We start from the raw sequence: 19056 nt of genomic DNA, 5'->3' as shown, positions 1-19056 counted from the left end.
ACCACGTCCTGTCACATCACCCCCTCAGGATCGGTTAAAAATAAAGAAAATAAGGAGCTGGATTGATCTGGCAGCGCGGTGATATCCACTGAAAGGTATGACCTCATCGGCCACTGGCTGCAGGTTGGTTGGAGCAGCGTCTCAGAGCGAAGGCACCAGCAGAGGAAAGCCCCAGGGATTGAAACAACACCATTAGGAAGTCTGAGTTCCTGTTTGCTCAGGAAGCATTCTCCGTCTCTGCAGGCGTTGTCAACGGAAGATGGGAAGGAAAGGAGAGGAGTTGGGGGAGGAGGGGGGATGGGGAGGAGGGGAGGGGGTAGGAGGGGAGGGGGGAGGAGGACGGGAGGTGGGGAGGAGGACGGGAGGTGGGGAGGAGAGGAGTGGGAGGAGAGGAGTGGGAGGAGGGGAGGAGGACGGGAGGTGGGGAGGAGAGGAGTGGGAGGAGGGGAGGGGGTAGGAGGGGAGGAGTGGGAGGAGAGGAGGGGGTAGGAGGGAGGACGGAGGACGGGAGGAGGACGGGAGGTGGGGAGGAGAGGAGTGGGAGGAGGGGAGGGGTAGGAGGGGAGGAGAGGAGTGGGAGGAGGGGAGGGGTAGGAGGGGAGGAGTGGGAGGAGGGGAGGGGTAGGAGGGAGGAGAATGGGAGGAGGGAGAACGCTACAGAGTGGTGATGTACCAGAAGCTGTTGTTCTCTTCTCAGCTTTGTAGATGAACACAGCACATTAGTGTTAGTCTTAGACTAATTTTTCTGGAAACTTTATTGGGAAATGTCAGCCTGACCCGATGGCACAAAGACACTTCCTGTCTCTGCTCAGAAACAGAAGGAGAGGCCGCCTACCCCCAGAAGGATTAAAGTAAAGACCTGTGAAATATGGAGTGTCTCAGGGCTTATGCACCCTAGGGATACGGCTAGTCCACTACAGTCCATCACCTGCCTCATAGGGACACGACCGCTGGAGGAATACATTAAAGAGAGACAGACAGAGAGGGAGAGAGAGAGTAAGCCAGGACATCCCGATACAAAAATCCAAACATTTGATTTGAGTTCCTCTCCTGTTCTTTGTCCTGTCCTAGCCCCCTGGAGACTGATCTTCATTAGGAGTCACCTGGTTAGAGCAAAATGAGCATTGGTGCAATAAACGTTGTCATCAAAACACAAACATGACGACCTCCTCGTCTTTTGCATGATGGAAAACACCATGAGCGTGTGAGTTTACTGCCATCATCCCAAAAGATTCATTGAATGCATGCCCCTTGTTTAGCTGATTCTTTGGTCATGCATGCTTGATGAAGTAAGGATTGAAATATATCTAGTGAGTCCTTCTTTGACGAAAACCATTCACTGAATTTAGACATCATCCTTAAAATAATATCACTCAATAATACTTCTTATTTTTATACATTGTGTAGACAAACACACATGCTTTCAAATGAAATGCTTTCTAAATTTTCCTGATGGTAATCGAATATTAATGAGATTGGTGGATAGGATAACCGTCAGTTATTTTACTGATTAAGTGTGGCAGCGCATGCACGCACACACACACACACACACACACACACACACACACACACACACACACACACACACACACACACACACACTACAAAATGTTCCCCTCTTGGTAGAATTACTTGCCCCCCCCTCCATATTTTATCAGTTCATATTTTATATTCTTCAATTCACTAAAATCAGGAAGTCGGAAATATGAATAATCGCACATCAGCACTCTTTGCTTGTGAGCAGCGCCCTCTGCTGTTGACTGCCTCGATGCAGTCCACACCCGAACCAAACGGAGGGGAAGGGGGGGCCTGCGGACCGCATGAGAGGGGCATGACTTGAATCGGGCGCAGCTTGTGGTCTTGGTTCTTTAGACCAGTTTAAACTTCTCAAACTTCTTCTACATGTGTACCCCCCTACAGTACTCCAAAGTACCCTTAAGGGTAGCCCCATTTGAGAACAACTGCTTTAGACCAGCGGTGATGGAAAGCAAATGCAACCTCTAGAGGGCGCTCACGCACTAAAGACCAAGCGCTGGTCTTTAATATAGTGTATTATATATTATATAAAAACAAAATAACAATTTACAAAATAAAAACGTTATTTTCTGTAAAAATACGTAAACATTATACAATATATTACAGATCTGCGCTTGCCTCGGACAATACATGCAAAAAACCTCCTGGAGAGAAAACCTATATAAAGTGTCCAAACGACATCAAAAGAACCGGTTACGTTATGTGCAAAAGTAAGTTTCATCAACAGGATAAATCCGGTATAGGGTTGAAGTACTTCAACCCTCCTCTCGCCATGGAGCATCGCCAACACCAAATCCCAAAATGCATCCTGGTTAACCGGCCCTACGTGTCTCAAACGCATTCTTTTGGTGACACTTGGCTAAATGGTACGAAGAGCTCCCGTCCATCAGCTGTAATTGGCTTTTGAAAACCACAAATCAAAACCCACCATGGACACAATTGGTTGCGGGATTTCACTTTCTCCTCTCTGATTGGACGAAAACACCAAGGCCGGACCTGTTGTTTTCCCGCCCACACGGCTCTCTGGCGCACGAACCAAGCTGAGCTCACACAGCCAGAACACCAGTCCGTCTGAAACCAGTCAGTCAGAGACCAGTCCGCCTGTGACAAGTCCGTCTGAGACCATCCCGGGAGGAGAGACCCTGCGACCAGTCCGGGTTGAGAGCCGTTGAGACCAATCCTCCTGTGACCAGTCCGGGAGGAGAGCTGCTGAGACCAGTCCGGGAGGAGACCAGTCCGTCTGAAACCAGTCCGTCCGAGACCAGTCCGGGAGGGGAGAGACCAGTCTAGGGACATCCAGGGGGGCCGGGCAGCCATGGCGACGCAGACCCTCTCATCCTGCACCGGGTCCACGATGCTGCAGCCCATCAGCGACATCATCAACCTCCCGCTGGACCAGGTAAGCCCCCAGCTCAGGACCAGGGTGGCTCCTCTCGGCCCGGGAGGAGGTCTGGGGTCAGACCCTTTGGAGGTCCATCTTTAGTGTTTTGATGGTTTCCGATCGGGTGGACGTGAAGATGCGCAGAACAGAACTGACCGCTGGTGAGACGAAGCGAGCAGCGAGCTGCAGCCGTCATATTGCTTTCCTTTTCGGGTTCTCCTGAACTGAAGTGCGCATCGCTTCATCGGTTCGGCCTCTTCTGGGTCGTTTTATGGCCATCCCTTTATAACCTTCATGTCCACAAGACATCTTAAGCTCGGAGGAGACCGTAGAATCCAGTTTGTTTCCCAGCCGCAGTGCCCACGTTAGATAACTTGTAGAGAGCGGGGTTCTGCTGGAAGTTTACCGCCTCTCTGAACGAATAACAAACTGTAGGCCTAATGGATGATGACTCATTTTGATCGTTTTGCGGACGATGTTATCCTTTATCGAAGATTTGATCAAAGCAACGTAGGCTATACCAGTGTGTATGTGTGTTTGTGAGAGTGTGTGCGCACATACGGAGAGTTAACGATGAACCGGGGAGGCGAAAGGGCTGTCTGTCTGCACATCCCCGTGTTGGATAATCACAGGAGGAACCGCAACTTCTCAACCCGAGCAGTGACGTAGCCGTGCTGAATTGTGTAACAACAAGGTGTGGTTCAGCGGACGTTTCTTTATGTAAACACACGTTGATTTCCCGAAACGGGATTTTTTTGTACAGCGTATGACGGGTTATAGCATGCGTTTAAGTTAAAACGGCTGATGCTTCTCTCTTACTCTCTCACTCTCTCACACACACACAGACACGTACACATACACGCACAAAAAAGTAGGATTCAGTCAACTGTTTTTTTCCTGGCCAACTATCTGGCTAACATTCATCCAAAGTCGTTCCTCTTTTGCCAAATAGTGACCACAGTTTCTTCAGGCCTTGGGACGTGTAGTGTGCAGACACGCACCAGCAGTCCCTAATCAAACCGTCTCGAATGAGGAACACCGAACAACGTATGTAAGCACTATGTTATGTGGGGATGTCATCCACCCAACTGGCTGCTGAGTTTCACCTGTTTCGGGGAAACCTCACACACACTCTCTGTCTACGCTCAACCCCTACACACCCTCGAAGCCCAACCAACACTTCCCTTCTGACCAGCGGGTTTCTGATCTCTGCTGCTGGCGCCTTGTACCGTGAAACGATGGAGATGAGTTCTGACTCACCCTTACACCTTTCCCCTGGAAGGAAGCACACACACACACACACACGCACACACACGCACACACACACACACACACACACACACACACACACACACACACACACACACACACTTTCTGCATGCAGTGGCTGGCAATCGTTATCTCAAACCTCCCTGTTGAGATAACAACAGAGACCATGAATGAGATCTGGTCTCTCTGCCTCGCCCATAATCACGTGGTCTGTGGTTAACTGGGAGGAGCCAGGTTCACCTGTCCCCTGGCAGCTGTACTCCCCCTCCCCCTCCCCTGCAGTGAGTGACTGTGTGTGTGTGTGTGTGTGTGTGTGTGTGTGTGTGTGTGTGCGCGCACAAAGTCTTGTGTGAGCTTCCTTGTGTGACGTGTATGTTCTTCAGATGTGGTGACGTCACCATCAACGTTTGTTCCAGTGAGGTCTTTAACTCCTAAACATGTTGGGAACCGTTCACACCGTTCTCCTGCCCAGCCTCCGTTGACTAGAAGACTGGAACACTTGAATGATCGCATGACACCATGTTGTTTGACTAGTGTGTTCTCCACTCTGGGCCGGATGTCTCCTGCAGCCTGCAGTATTTGGCTTCCTCATTCAACCCCCTCTCCCCCTCTCCCCCTCTCCCCCTCTCCCCCTCTCACCCTCTCCCCCTCTAACCCTTTCTCCCTCTTGATAACCTCTGTGACAAATTTATCCTTCAATGCAAATGGATTGAGCATTGAATTTGATTGAGATATCCAATTTATTTATAACATTGTTATAATGAACTTCATCTTGTTAGGCTTCATTCTTAGCATACTTGATCTCCTCTGTGTAATGTTGACAACGTAGGTGTTGTCACACAGGTGTTCATCACGCTGGCCTGCTGTGTTGGAGGGGCTGGGGGGTGAAATCTGAGCTCAAACTGTCTTCTCTTTCCGTCTCTCTCTATGTCTCTCTATGTCTCTATAGCTCTCTCTATGTCCTTTTCTTTATTTATGCCTCTCTGTAGGTCTACCTGTCTCTATGTCTCTCTCTTTGTCTCTATCTATGTCTCTCTAGCGCTCTGTATGTCTCTTTATGTCTCTCTGTTTGTCTCTCTAGCTCTCTCTATGTCTCTCTTTATGTCTCTCCCTATGTCTCTATAGCTCTCTATATGTCTCTTTCTTTATTTATGTCTCCCTGTCTCTCGGTTTGTCTCTCTAGCTCTCTCTATGTCTCTCTTTATGTCTCTCTGTCTCTGTGTCTCTTTGTGTCTCTCTATATGTCTTTCTGTCTCTCTCGATGTCTCTGTGTCTCTCTCTATGTCTCTCTGTGTGTCTCTCTGTCCCTCTCTCAGTCTCTCTCTATGTCTCTGTGTCTCTCTGTGTCCCTCTATGTCTCTCTCTGTCTCTCTGTGTCTCTCTATCCCCAAGGGAAGCGGGGACGCCTTTCATTCTTGGGGCACATTCCTGTCATTGTGCCTCCTCCTGTCCTGCTGTACAATAGACGTCCAGTCTCCTCTCGTCTCCTCTCATCTCCCCTCATCTCCTCTCGTCTCCTCAGCAGAGCAACTGTTTTCAGAAAGCTCTGCTTCAGGGTTTGCTCTCTGCATACTGGTCTCTGCTGGGGAGACTGGCACTCACTGTTGGTGTTTACATGAAGTAAGTGGCAGGATCATCCAGTTTTTTTTGTAACGATGTCTATCTGCCCTTCTGATTTGTTAGTGCAGTTCAGCAAGCAGAGGCTGCGGTGATGTGCCCTGCCATTAGAGTTCTTCAAGAAATGCAAAGCTGAGTGTTTTGTTCAACCAATGTTTTCACACTGGCTGTGCAAACAACCGTTGTGTTATTGCACGATATCCAAGTGTGACGACGGGGAGGGCCCTGCTAATTGAAAAGGAAAGAGTCGTTTGTTGAAACCAAATAGTCTTCGTGTTGGCTCGAACCAAACCCAAAGAGGATTTTTCTTCCTTTGTCCGTTTTCCTGTTTTTATTTCGACCAGATGCCCTTTCTTACCCACTTTCTAACGTGTTTGACAATGTCCTCAAGAAGTAGTGGCCGTAATCCCGGCTTGTGTAAGCTGAGCTTTTGTTCAGAGCTTCAAAGAATGGTGTTCTGGGGACATTAGGCACATGCACGCGCACGCACACACACGTGCACACGCATACGCACACGCACTTTAGATTGCTGCGTCGCATCCTGTGGTCACAAAATATGCAGGGTCCGGCTCACTCCAACAATCACTCCACTGTGTGTGTGACATATTGGATCTCAATTTTCCTCCACGTCTTTTATGGTGACAACAACCAAGCTCTTGTTGTATCCCCACCCCCCTCCCAGCCCTATTGTCCTGCAGTGATGCTGAACCCTCAGTACGCTGTCGGGAGGGGGCGAGGGCGCCCACTCTCTTCTGCTTCCAGTGAAATGTTCCCCAGCACATCCACCCAGAGCGCTCGCTAACACTGACCAGAAGTGTGAAAGCTCCGGCCCAGCGTTTTCTATGCACACGTTTCGTTTCGTGCTAAGGTGGTTCCCATTGTGGGCCATTGGGCCAGGGTTAGGGGACATGAGGGGCTCTTTGAAGGCCTCTGTCCACATGTCTTCGACGCCCTAAGAGCGCTATTACTGTTATTTACTTAATGTTACGGAAAGCTTTTATCAAAAGTGACTGTGAAATCGGAAACTTGATGCTGAATATCAGGATTAGGGAGTTGAAAACCCTGAAATCATTCCACTGCCCTCGTGAGTGGAACGATTGGGCCATGTCTTGCTGTGCTGTGGTTGGAATGACTTCCACAACTTGTGATGGTGATTTGGTGGACGCTGCTGCTGTCATGTCCATGTTGCCGGGTTTTGATTTGTGTCAGGCGTCTTTGTTGGTTCCCTGTTCGAGTCCCTGGAGCTTGGGCCCCGGGGTCTCTGATTCTGGGGCCCTGGGGTCTCTGGTTTTGGGCCTCTCGGCTCTGCGTGGAGCCCTCCTTCCCTCCGTGCCTGGTTTAATTGGCTGCTCTCTGGGGGTCTTCTTCCATGCAATTGATTCCTCTTCCTGCTGCCTCTCCTCTAATGAAGTGTCGCAGGCTGTCGCCTGCACCACAGCGCAAAGGCAACACGAGGCGTGTGTGATTTCTCCCGGGAAGTCACTGGGTGACTCACGGACCGCTCAACGTTAATGCCTCGTGCCCACTGCACCGTCCGTTGACGGATCCCCATTGACTTTGAATGGGGACGGACGCGCAATGCATTGTGGATCCGTCCGTTCCGTTGGATCCGTCGGCGCCGTCAAAAAGTTGAAAAAAAAAAAAGTTGATCCGTCATCCAATCAGATCACATATGCAAATTTAAGAACTGTGACACTACTCGGGCTCTGACGACCCTGGAAAGCTCCCCCATCCGTCAGCCACGCCTTCCGACGTCCTTTGACGGACGGTGAAGTGGGCACGAGGCGTAACTGTGTCTGTGTGTGTGTGTGTGTGTGTGTGTGTGTGTGTGTGTGTGTGTGTGTGTGTGTGTGTGTGTGTGTGCGTGTGTGCGTGTGTGTGTATGTAAAATGAATTGAGCAAGAGTAAATAATGATGTAGCTCAAAGGTTGGCCCGGTCTTTGTTTGCTCAAAGCCAATGGTTATTTGATCTCTATTCGCCGGTCAATGTGAACGTTGCTAAAGTGTTGACCTAAACGAGGCTCCTACTGTAATAAGGAACTTGTTCACTTTATTTCCCCTCGATGCATAATGTTATACTGATAGAAAGAAGATGGTGGATATTCACATTAAAATGTATTTTTTCAGACATCAGACATCTTTAGATCTTAATCTGATTTGTGAGACTCCCTGAACTCTTTATAATAAGCACTTAAAAATGCTCCCTAATCCTGCCATCTTTCTATGGGAGCATTTGGTGTATAGCTTGTAAAAATTAACGCTTTCAGTTTTTTAGCATTATCAATTCACCATACAAAATCCATTGTTGAAGATCATACATTGGTTTTACTTTCCATGAAGTTCTTAACCAGCAGGTGTTAAAAACAGCTTTGAAACAGGTTTGAGGCTACGACCTGCTACCTAGGAGGAACTCCATTTGTAATTCAACTCAGTGATCATGGGGATGCATTCAATACGCATGTAGGACACACAGGATGTTTATAAAAGTGGGTGTTTGCACAGTTATGGTGCCTCACATGACGACGCCCAGGTCTGGATCGTGAACCCCTTTTAGTGTGAGAATACTATTAATGAGTATTAAGCTGATGTATTTTACAGCTTAATACTCAGCAGCGGTTTTAGGAGTAGAACATAGATTGACACATGAATGTATCATATTAAAAGCAAATCTGTATCAAAAGGAAAACACCACTCAGAAAAACATATTACCCCCCACTACAGCTTAATAGCATCAAAACATCACTCAAAGTACTTTGGATTACCATTAAGCATAACCTGCCCCTCATAAGGTCATTCTGCAAATATATTGCCCTAAGAATACATTGCTTTAATGTCAGTGCTGAATCATGAATCATCTTATCATTAACCAAGGCGTCTGATAACCAGTGTGTGCTTCGGGGAGCGAGCTCCGCCCGGACGCCAAGCGAGGAACAACTGAGTCGCTCCCAGTCAAATTGGGTTGATTTTGAGATTGAGGGGACATCCTCTTTATCGTTTTAGAGACAAATGTTTCAGGAACTCTGTATCTCATGAAGAAATTGAGCCGAATCACATTTAGACTGAGAGGCAAGCCTTTGATTATGATTTTAGTTTTGAATTTGAGTATTCACTTTTAGGCAATATTAATAGTTCTTTATATTTTTCTATATGTTTCTTGAAATGTATTTGAGCATGACCTCCTTTCCAAAGTAATCAGTTGTCACCTTGTTCAATAAATCCATTTATCTGCTTTTGCTGAAACTGAACCATTGAATGTATAGACACTTCAAACCTTCTCATCTCTTTTCAAAATACAAATCATATTAAAAGCTTGATAAACAAGCTCTTCCTGCTGTGTCCCAGCAGGAGGTCTGCAGAGCGGTCGGCCTTAAATACAACCCCCTCTGGGAGCATGGCCGTTGCCGTTGGATACATATCTCCAGCATGAGGGACCATCAAAACAAATGCAGAACATTTCCCCTCAGCCCACAAATGTCAGTGAGTGGATGGGGTTATGTAACCCCGGCCGGCCTTCTCCCTGCCCTGTAGAACCGGGGGGGGGGGTTATAACCCCTGTTATAATGTGACACCCCTGTTACATTATAACAGGGGTGTTTGTTTTGGATTGCTTGAGGACTGAATAATAAAATTGGGGAAACATTCAAAATCATATGACAGAAGTTGACAGTGTCGGCTGTGAAGTGTTGGCTGTGAATAAAACCATGCATACTTAAACTATGCGTATTTAAACCATGTATACTTAAACCATGTTAACTTAAACCATGCATACTTAACCATGTATACTTAAACCATGTTAACTTAAACCATGCATACTTAACCATGTATACTTAAACCATGTTAACTTAAACCATGCATACTTAACCATGTATACTTAAACCATGCATACTTAAACCATGCATACTAAAAACATGTATTCTTAAACCAGGCATACTTAAACCATGGTTAAACCATGTACTTAAACATAGGGGAGATACAGCAGTATGCGGGCACCTCATTCTTTTTAGTTGTACAGCAGCCCTTTTGCCATGCAGCTCACCTGGCGGTGGGGATGTCCACACTACCACTACTGCTCTACTTAAACCTTGCACACTTAAACCATGCATACTTAAACCATATTAACTTAAACCATGCATACTTAAACCATATTAACTTAAACCATGCTTACTTAAACCATGCATAGTTCGACACGGCCTTCCTCAAGCTGGCTGGCCCTGACCGGTTTCAGCGGTTTGGTTGACTGAGCTGAATAACATCAGATGGGACGTGCTGATGTGAATTGGGAAGGCCTATTTTTTCATGTTGAGTTTTTTTTCTGGAAAGTTTTCTTTTGGCAAAGCTGATCTGCTGTTAGCATTTAATTTCTGACTTGCCTTTGGTTGGCTCAGCTCAAGCGTAATTGGTTTCTTCTGAGGAGCAATTCAGAAAATGGGCGATTCATCCTGGTCATGGTAAAATCAATAAGGCATCCATCCAACCCTGTGATTGCTAGCTCATGTCCTCCATTATGCATCTATTCGACAAATGAACAAAGCTGAAAAAGGGTTTATTAGTTAATTATTTACATGTCAAATCCACCTTCTGGAGCTGAACAAAACGCTTCCCTGATAGCTCACTGTTGAGCCTTTTTGGGGCATTCTGGATATAGTGTACTGGTGCTCGTGGGTCACAGAGCATTTTTTTATATATGAATTATTGTAATGTAATGCATGTTTGGACCCATGCAGGGCCCATGCTGGGTGAGAGGTTCTCCAACGACTCTGTGGAATAGGGTGAGGCAAACAGTCTGCCTGCCAAGAATGTGGGGAGAATAATCTCTGCCTGTGTCTCCTCTCTGTCTCTCTCTGCTGTCTGCATAGCAGCTCTGAGAGGCCGAGAATTCCCCTGCTAGCTGCAGCACCATGGAAATGTCCATCAATATTCAATTTGACATACTGTATTTTCTTTGGAAGACGGGTAATCACAGTGTGTGTGTGTGTTTGGTAGTATAAGGGTTATCACACACTGTGTGTCTTTTGTCTCTCCAAGCACTGGTGAACTGACCACGACTGGACCAGCAAGTCATGACTAAGGAAGGGATTGTGGGGGTTGGTTGGGTCATGTGTGTGTGTGTGTGTGTGTGTGTGTGTGTGTGTGTGTGTGTGTGTGTGTGTGTGTGTGTGTGTGTGTGTGTGTGTGTGTGTGTGTGTGTGTGTGTGTGTGTGTGTGTGTGTGTGTGCGTGTGTGTCGTTTGGTTGAATGTTTGAAACAACATAGTGTAATATGTAAACAAGGCACTTATTCTCACCCCTCTGCCATTTCGGACCGGACCAAACAGCCATCGCTATGGCAACACATAGTTGAAACAGCGCCGCCCTCCTGGCCTGAGGCCAGCGGGTGCTGAGATGTGTGAGGGTCTGTACCGGACCACCTTGACGATGTGGCCTGGATCTCTCTCTCACCGAGGGAATCGTTTAACCTAGAGCACGTCTGCACTTCTGTCAGAGGTGAAGAAGTGCTGTAGGTTAGAAGGTTCTCTTTAGCTGGGGACGGGGGCACGTGGTGTGGAGGAGGTGAACCCGGGTCTGTCCCGGCAAGGTCGCCAGCCTTCCGGGCCTCGTTGATTGGGGGGCTATTTATAGCTGGTCTGCCTCGGGGCCTTGCGGGGATCTGAGATGCGGCGGAGAGAGAGAGGAGAGAGGAGAGAGGAGAGCCACTAGGCCGTTTCCATTTGAACACTTTACATGTGTGTGTACTTGTGCTTTTGTCATTTTGTGAAACCTAAGTTTTATACAGCGGAGGCATGGGGCTCCTTCGATGTTCATGTGTCAACGGGGGTCAAAAGGTCATCCCAAACCAAGCAACAAATTGTAAATATGTAAAGAAGTGAGACCTCGGATTTTGTTCCTTTAGCTGTTGTTCCTTTAGCTGTTCTGTCTCTAAGTCTCTAATCATTAAGATTATTGCTGTACATTATGTAACCAGGCTGGAAGTCAAAGACCACAGTACGACACCATACTCTCTATTTAACAGATAAAATGAATAAATGGACTGTATATATATATAGCGCTCTCTAACTCGTCGGGAGCAGTTAGGTCGAGGTGTCCTGCTCAGCTAGGAGGTGCCGGGGATCGAACCGGCCAACCCGCTCTATCCCCTGAGCCACATTGCGCCCCCTGATCATTAAGTTCAACGCTGTACTTTGTGTTTCTAGGCTGAAGTCAAAGAGCGCAGAGCGACAACATACACTCTATTTAACCGATCCATCAAATGATTAAACTTCCTTGCAGATTTACATTCTCTATATTCATCCTCCATTTGTATCCCTCCCGCGCTCTCTCTCACTCCCTTCTCCCCCTCTCTGGTTCCTCTCTAGACACTGTGAGCTCATCCTCCGTGCTTGGGAACAAATGTCTCCCAACATGCTGACTCCTGTCAGGAGTGTTTAGATCTGGTCAAACCGGTGTGCTTGCAGGCTGTTCCCGTGCTCACAGTCTACATTTTCCCCAATATTATTAGAGATATCCACACTATCATCGATGTCAAGCGGCAAAACATTCGGAATATTTCAGATATTCATGGGTGAATATTTTTGTGTTCAGATCTTGTGAAAGAAGAAGAGACCAGTGTTTCCGCTAGAAAAAATTGGTGCCGGTCACGTGACCTGGAAGATTTCATTTTAACGTTTGTTTTTCTTTTTTTTTTTGCTTCTTTCGGTATTTGGCAGGTGTGAAGCGTGCCGCTGCTGACTTAAAGACAAATGTATCGAGAGTGTCTCTGCTGCTTGCAATGTGCATAAGCCTCGTGACTCTTCCTTCCAATGACCGGTAATTACCGGACAACTCTGGAAGAGACTGAGCGTTAAATTATTATTGTGAAGCGCTTTATTATTTATTTATTTTTTTCTCGCTTCCTCTTTGTCTTTCTTTTTTGTTTTTGCATGTGTGTGTTTGTTTGTTTGTGTGTGTGTGTGTTAGTGTGTACAACCATGCGCAAGCTGCAGTTAAATTTAACTTGAAGCGATGCGGAACAAAGCAGCTGAGTGAAACAATGCTCGCTGCTGGCACAGCCGTGAGGATGTGGTGGAGATAGAAAACAAAACTGGGTTTCATTCCTTCCCCTCAGACTTATCTCTGATCCATCGCTGCACCTTCATTCCACCTCACCTTCATCAACAAGTGGGCTGTCTGAGTGCTCTGATGCTGCTCCAGGAACCAGTTAGCCCAGATATCAGTCCCTATGCACACAATGCATATTGAATCTGGAAATGGTCAATATTGTTACATCAAAACAACAGGTGCAGAAGGTCTGTGTTTTACTGCTCTATGTTCAGCATGTGTCCCACTTGCACATATGTAAAGAGAGAGTTGCACCTTCCACAGAGGATAGGTTTGTCAGGATCACACACACACACACACACACACACACACACACACACACACACACACACACACACACACACACACACACACACACACACACACACACACACACACACACACACACACACACACACACACACATACACACACACACACACACACACACACACACACACCCCTGCTTCCTCCTCCGCTACAGGGATCCATAAATGAAGAGGAAGGAAGAAAAGCTAATCTCTGACTTCCACTGCAACCACTGGATAATGACCTCCTCCAAGCTTCTCCTCACCGGCCTGTCTGTCTGCCTGTCTGTCTGTCCTACCTGTCTGTTTGTTGGTCTTGCTTCTTAAAGGCGGTGCCATAACTGGCTGGCACAAGGCATCTAACTTAGCCGCCCTGCAGGGTATAATCGTTAACCTCCCCTGCTTACAGTTTTATATGATGTGTGTGTGTGTGTGTGTATATATAGATTGATCGTAGTTTGTCTGATGAATTCATTTGTCCAATTTCTAGCTTTCAAACAATTTTCACGTTCTGTTTTGGTCTCCATACTTTATATCGGATCATATTTATAAGAAATAAAAGGAGACCATCTGTCTTTGGTCTTGTGTCTTTCATACCGTTTTCTCGAGTGCCAGTACTTTGTAGAGAGATACTCGTCTCCATCCTCTTGTGCAGATGGGCTGCATGGTGAGGTGGAGTTTCTCACCACTTCTGAAGCAATTAATGTGCTTCATAATATTTCTCTCAGCTCATCTTACACAGTACACAGCGAGGGAAGGCAGCCAGAAGTTTAGTGTATGTATGTATATGTGTGTGTGTGTGTGTGTGTGTGTGTGTATGTGTGTGTGTTTTCATAATGGTTATCTCAGCTCATGTTACACGATACACAGCGAAGGTGGCAAGAGTTTCTCTCTATATACATAATAATGTGCCTTCATAATGGTTATGGCGGTGCCGCTTAACTTTTCTTCCCGTCTGTACCCAAAGTGAGTGGCTGTGGTAGCACACATAAGCACACACAATCTCTCTCCAGATATTGCACTTGACCTCTTGTCCCTCAAACAATGCAGCGTCTAGCGGACACGCCCTTGAAGCAGGGCTTCTGAAAGTCCTTCCTTCAGGAAGCCCTGCCACCCACATAATAGGACACAACCCACCTCACCGCAGGGCAGGCGCTAAGCTTACCAGCTATTCAATTTCATGGAAACAATGCTAGTTAGCGTTTTCAACAGCTCGAGGCTACACACATGAAGCGATGTTTAATGAAAGGTTTATCATGTATGAAAATGAAATAGTTTAGATAGACAAATAATATCCATGTACTTACCATTTTTTTTACTTTAAGTATGAAAGACCCGGCAGTTTTCTTTTGTACCCTCACTGGCAGGGTGCTGCCCAGGCACGCCTGCCTCTCAGCCATTACTGTCGAATGAAGCCCAGATTCCCCTTTGAGGAACCGCACACCCGCCAGAAAGATGCTAAGCAAACAGCGAGCCAGGACGATTTAGTATGAGGATAGTTACAGCAGAAATGCGATCTGTAAGGAATGCTGTATTCCCTTTAACTGTAGTGATGACTCATGTCAGAACATGCTAGTCGATAAAGTAGTGTTTAGCAATCTGCATTCAGCTGGCTGTGGATCAGTTCCCAAGCTCGTCCTGAGTTAGCAAACTCCTGCTTGTGGCTTCTGCCCCCATGCCTTGCTAAGCATGCCATCAAATAATCATGGGAAGCATTTGAATGCCCAGCAATGCCACTTTAACGTGTAGGTTGGATTACGACGTGAAGTTGGTGCTCCTTTTAATTTAAAGTTGCAGTATGTAGGATTAACTGGCCTCTAGTGGTGAGGTTGCAGATTGCAAACCAACTGCATACCCCCCCTCACTTCCTTTTATGTGACGAAGGAGAAGCTACGGTGGCCTGTAAGGTGGCAGGAGGTTCTCCAAAGAGATGATCGTCTACGACAGAATTGAGGAGCCAAGTGTGCAGTGAGGTTCCTTGATAGATTCATCGTTTTCTTGGTTATTTAGCTGACAAGTAGGATAGACATGTTAAAAATCAGACCACAAAAACACAACAATTCCTATTTTCATGGGATAATACACTAATTAAAACATGAATATTAATACTATATTTCAGGAAACGCCCTGCAACAATATGAATCACCTAACATTGAGAGCGATGACAGCAATGGAAAGGAACCGTAGAAACAGTAGAATCAGTGTGAAGCAGAGTCATGAATGTGCTGCTGGCCCATGAGCAGAAAGTATCTCCTGCATGTGACTCCGGCCCCCTCCTATCCATGTGACCCGTCACCCTTGTGGAAAATACTTCCTGTTTCATGTTTCTCCCACAATGTTTCCCAAGCAGACTGTGCACGATGCTGATGTGTGTGTGCACGGTGCTGATGTGTGTGTGCACGATGCTGATGTGTGTGTGCACTGTGCCGATGTGTGTGTGTGTGTGCACAGTGCTGATGTGCGTGTGCATGGCGCTGGTGTGCACAGCGCTGACGTGCAGGGTGCTGATGTACGTGTGCATCGTGCTGATGTGCACAGTGCTAATGTGCACGGTGCTAATGTGCCCGCTGCTGATGTGCATGGTGCTGCCGTGCACGATGCTGATGCGCGCGTGCACGGTGCTGATGTGCACGTGCTCGGTGCTCGTGTGCATGTGAACGGTGTTGATGTACACAGTGCTGGTGTGCACGGTGCTGCTGTGCACGGCCCTGATGTGCATGGTGCTGATGTGCACAGTGCTGATATGCACAGTGCTGATGTGTGTGTGCACAGAGGTCACTGGTTCCAGTTGGGTTCTGGTGCGTCACATGTCCTCATACGACGATATAACGACACCGCATAACGAGCGATATCAAGAAGAGAACCGTGTGCAGCAGCCAGAGTTCTCTGGGTCGTTAACGTTTGCACAAACACTGTTTTCACTCTGGAATTTGTAGCCGTCCCAGCGTCTGGGTTTCATTAGGCTGCTGCCTAACTCACCGTTCTGCACGGTCTACCAGGTAGGGTTTATCATTCAGTCCCTTGTTGTGTTCCTAAACTCTCCATTGAACTACGTTGGAGAGACCTTCATAAGGCAGGGCCTCCTACTGGATCATCAGCGTTCTTTGCAGTCAGTATTTTCCATCAATATTCTCTGTCAATGTAAACACTGAGGGGGTGCAGCACCTTATCATATATATATTGAAATAAAACCAATAGCATTTGGGGTGCCCGACTTCTAATCAAAGCTGAAAAAAGAGAATCTATGTTAGTGGCTGATGCAGCGGAGCCAGCTATCCAGTGTGGTGCTGCCCCACCACTGGTTCATGAGGGGAAGCAGCGTGGAAACCTTTTGGCTCACTAGGGTTGGGATGAGGATGCCGGATAATGTGGCTTCACATAACCGCTTCCTCCGCCGGGGTACCGTCACCCTCGGGGCACGGCTGAGTGATGACGGGTGAGTCCTGTTCACTCCCATGTGTCCCCTGCCCGTCCTCCCACCCTCAACCCCCCCCACCCACCCTCACCCACCCCCACCCACCCATACCAACCTGAGAGAGAGGAGAACATGGAAGAGGAGTTTTGTTCACGTTGGCTGCTTCTAATTGTCTCATGGAAGACCAGATGTTTAAGCTTAGTAGGGGATCGTGGTTAACCTACCAACTCACAATAGAAAGAGCTGGAGTGAATTCCTTTAGTCTCACTGCGTGTCGTTGTTTTTTACTGATGTTGTAAGGCTATCATTATTAAGATAGCGGTCCAACACTTATCCATTAGTCAGAGCTAATCTCTGCGATAATTCTCTGCGATAGTTTATCGCAAAACAATAATAATTAAGGGATAGTCTTTTTATTCAGGGACACTCCCTCAGATTGGCCTTGCCGTAGCCAATAGGTGGGCTCTCCCTCTCTCTCACCTTCTCTCTATCGCTCACCCTTGACCTACTTTCTCCTGATATGAATCAGCTCTAATTTGACCCGCCCCACATCCTGCATTGTGTCGCCTACTCGCCTATCAGCTCCTGATAGGCCGATACGTCTGCCAGTAATCCTCCTCCCCTCCCTCTGTACCTGCTGCAGGTGGACTTGGTGTTGAGCCAGCGGTTCACCGTCTGATAGGCCCGTCCCGTCCTCCAGTAACACTCCTCCCCCCTCTGTGCTGCAGGTAAACTTCGTGGTGAGCCAGCTGTTCGCCCTGCTGACCGCCGTGTGGTTCCGTCTCTACCTCCACCCCAGCAAGACCAGCCCCTTCATCCGCCATGTGGTGGCCACCTTACTGGGCTTCTACCTGGCCCTCTTCTGCTTCGGCTGGTGAGTCCACCCCAGCCGCAGGACGTCCCCCTGGTTTTAGTTAACTAATGGTTGACCTTTTACACGTTTACCCCCGTTGGATCCATGAATGTTCAGAAAGAATTGACGCTGTGCCCTCATCCTGACCCAAACTCACCCACAGTCAGGAGAAACGCACGCACGCACGTGGACACACAGACACACAGACAAAAAGACAGACACACAGACAGTCACACCTGTAGTCAGGAGAACCCAGAATTGGAATTTGAATAGGCTGATGTTTTGCATACCAGCCCATGATGTATTTGACTTGTTTATTTGGGACACATCAAACTGCCAACACTTCCACATCCGATAAACTACTGCCCAGCGGAGCAGAAGTGGTCGCTCCAGCAGCTCTACAAACATAATGGTGTAGATGTGTGTTGTCACTGTCCCGCGCCGGTCATGTGATGGTTTCAGCATGAAGAACCATTAGGAGGGAGGTCATGTCCTGTTCATTCAAAACACTCTCCTAGTTCACTGATGCACACCTGTGCACTGGGACACAGGTGTGCTGTGTACTCTGCCAGGCTCCTCCTCCTCCCCCGTGTTCACCTCACCCCTAATCACTTATCCTGTGATAACCCTTCCAAAGTATAACGGGAAGGTAATTGATATCCAGTTGAAGAGGCATTGCCCTGTAATGGTGCAAGCTACCGTACACTGATAAAGGGCTGCTCAAAGTGTTTGTGTGTGATATCATCTCCTGCCCACAGATCGATGGGAATGCTTTATTAGTACAGAGCAGATTTGCCACTGTCTGTAACTCGAGTCGCCGGATCACTTATCCCCACTTCGTCTGTTGTCCTATCATCGTGTTATTTGCTACACTGACTGGGATGAGACCAGCTGATCACACTCTCTCTATCTCTGTGACTCCAGGGGCCTGAAGGGGCCCTTAGCCAGGTGTTTATGTTGACATCCCATGTGAACACACATCACACCAATCCCCCCCAGAGAGAACCATCACTGTTCTCCTCATCTCCCATCAGTAGCCTGACACAAACTGGGCTTGTTTCAAGGAAATCCTTTTCAAACTTTCAAAATAAAAGTTTTGAGGTTATGCTATGGGATGAGTCATACATCTACTCTCTTCATTGGTCCCCTCGTCTCTCTCATTCTATTAACATTATTCCAATCTCTTCCATTCGCTCTACTGTTCATGTCTGAACTAGCCGGCCCTCTTTCCCCTCATTCCTGCTCCTCATCATGACAACCCCTCTGCCCTTCACCCCTCTATCCCTCCACCCCAGCCTGCCTTGCCCCACAGTCTGCACCCTGAACCTAGATCCTGCTAACACACTGCGGCCCCTTCCCTCCCTTTCCCTCAGCTCCCCTCCCCTCCCCTTCCCTCCCCTTCCCTCCCCTCTGTCTGGGGATTGGTATAAGACCACACCACACACCCTAGGCCCAAGTATGTAGAGAGAGCGAGAGAGGGGGGGAAGAGACAAACATGGAGAGAGAGAGGGAGAGAAAGAGACAAACACGCAGAGAGAGCGAGAGGGAGAGAGAGGCGTAGAGAGCAGAGTTGGAAGGCTTGCACGGACCCAGATGACCGCATG

The 19056-nt window shown here is 47.6% G+C and overlaps 1 protein-coding gene across 1 annotated transcript in view; it reads left to right on the top strand.

Annotated features, from left to right (window-relative positions):
• Positions 1–2243: 2243 nt before the first annotated feature.
• mboat2a (membrane bound O-acyltransferase domain containing 2a) overlaps positions 2244–19056 on the top strand; it is a 34386-nt gene continuing 17573 nt past the window's right edge. The window contains exons 1-2 of the mRNA XM_079751788.1: positions 2244–2935; positions 17328–17473. Coding sequence (XP_079607914.1) covers positions 2852–2935; positions 17328–17473 — 230 coding nt within the window. The 5' untranslated portion in view covers positions 2244–2851. The remainder of the gene's footprint in view (positions 2936–17327; positions 17474–19056) is intronic.

The sequence above is a fragment of the Pollachius pollachius genome, assembly GCF_949987615.1.
Source record: "Pollachius pollachius genome assembly, chromosome: 15".
Classification (NCBI taxonomy): Eukaryota; Metazoa; Chordata; class Actinopteri; order Gadiformes; family Gadidae; genus Pollachius; species Pollachius pollachius.
This window is presented reverse-complemented; position numbering and strand designations above follow the sequence as displayed.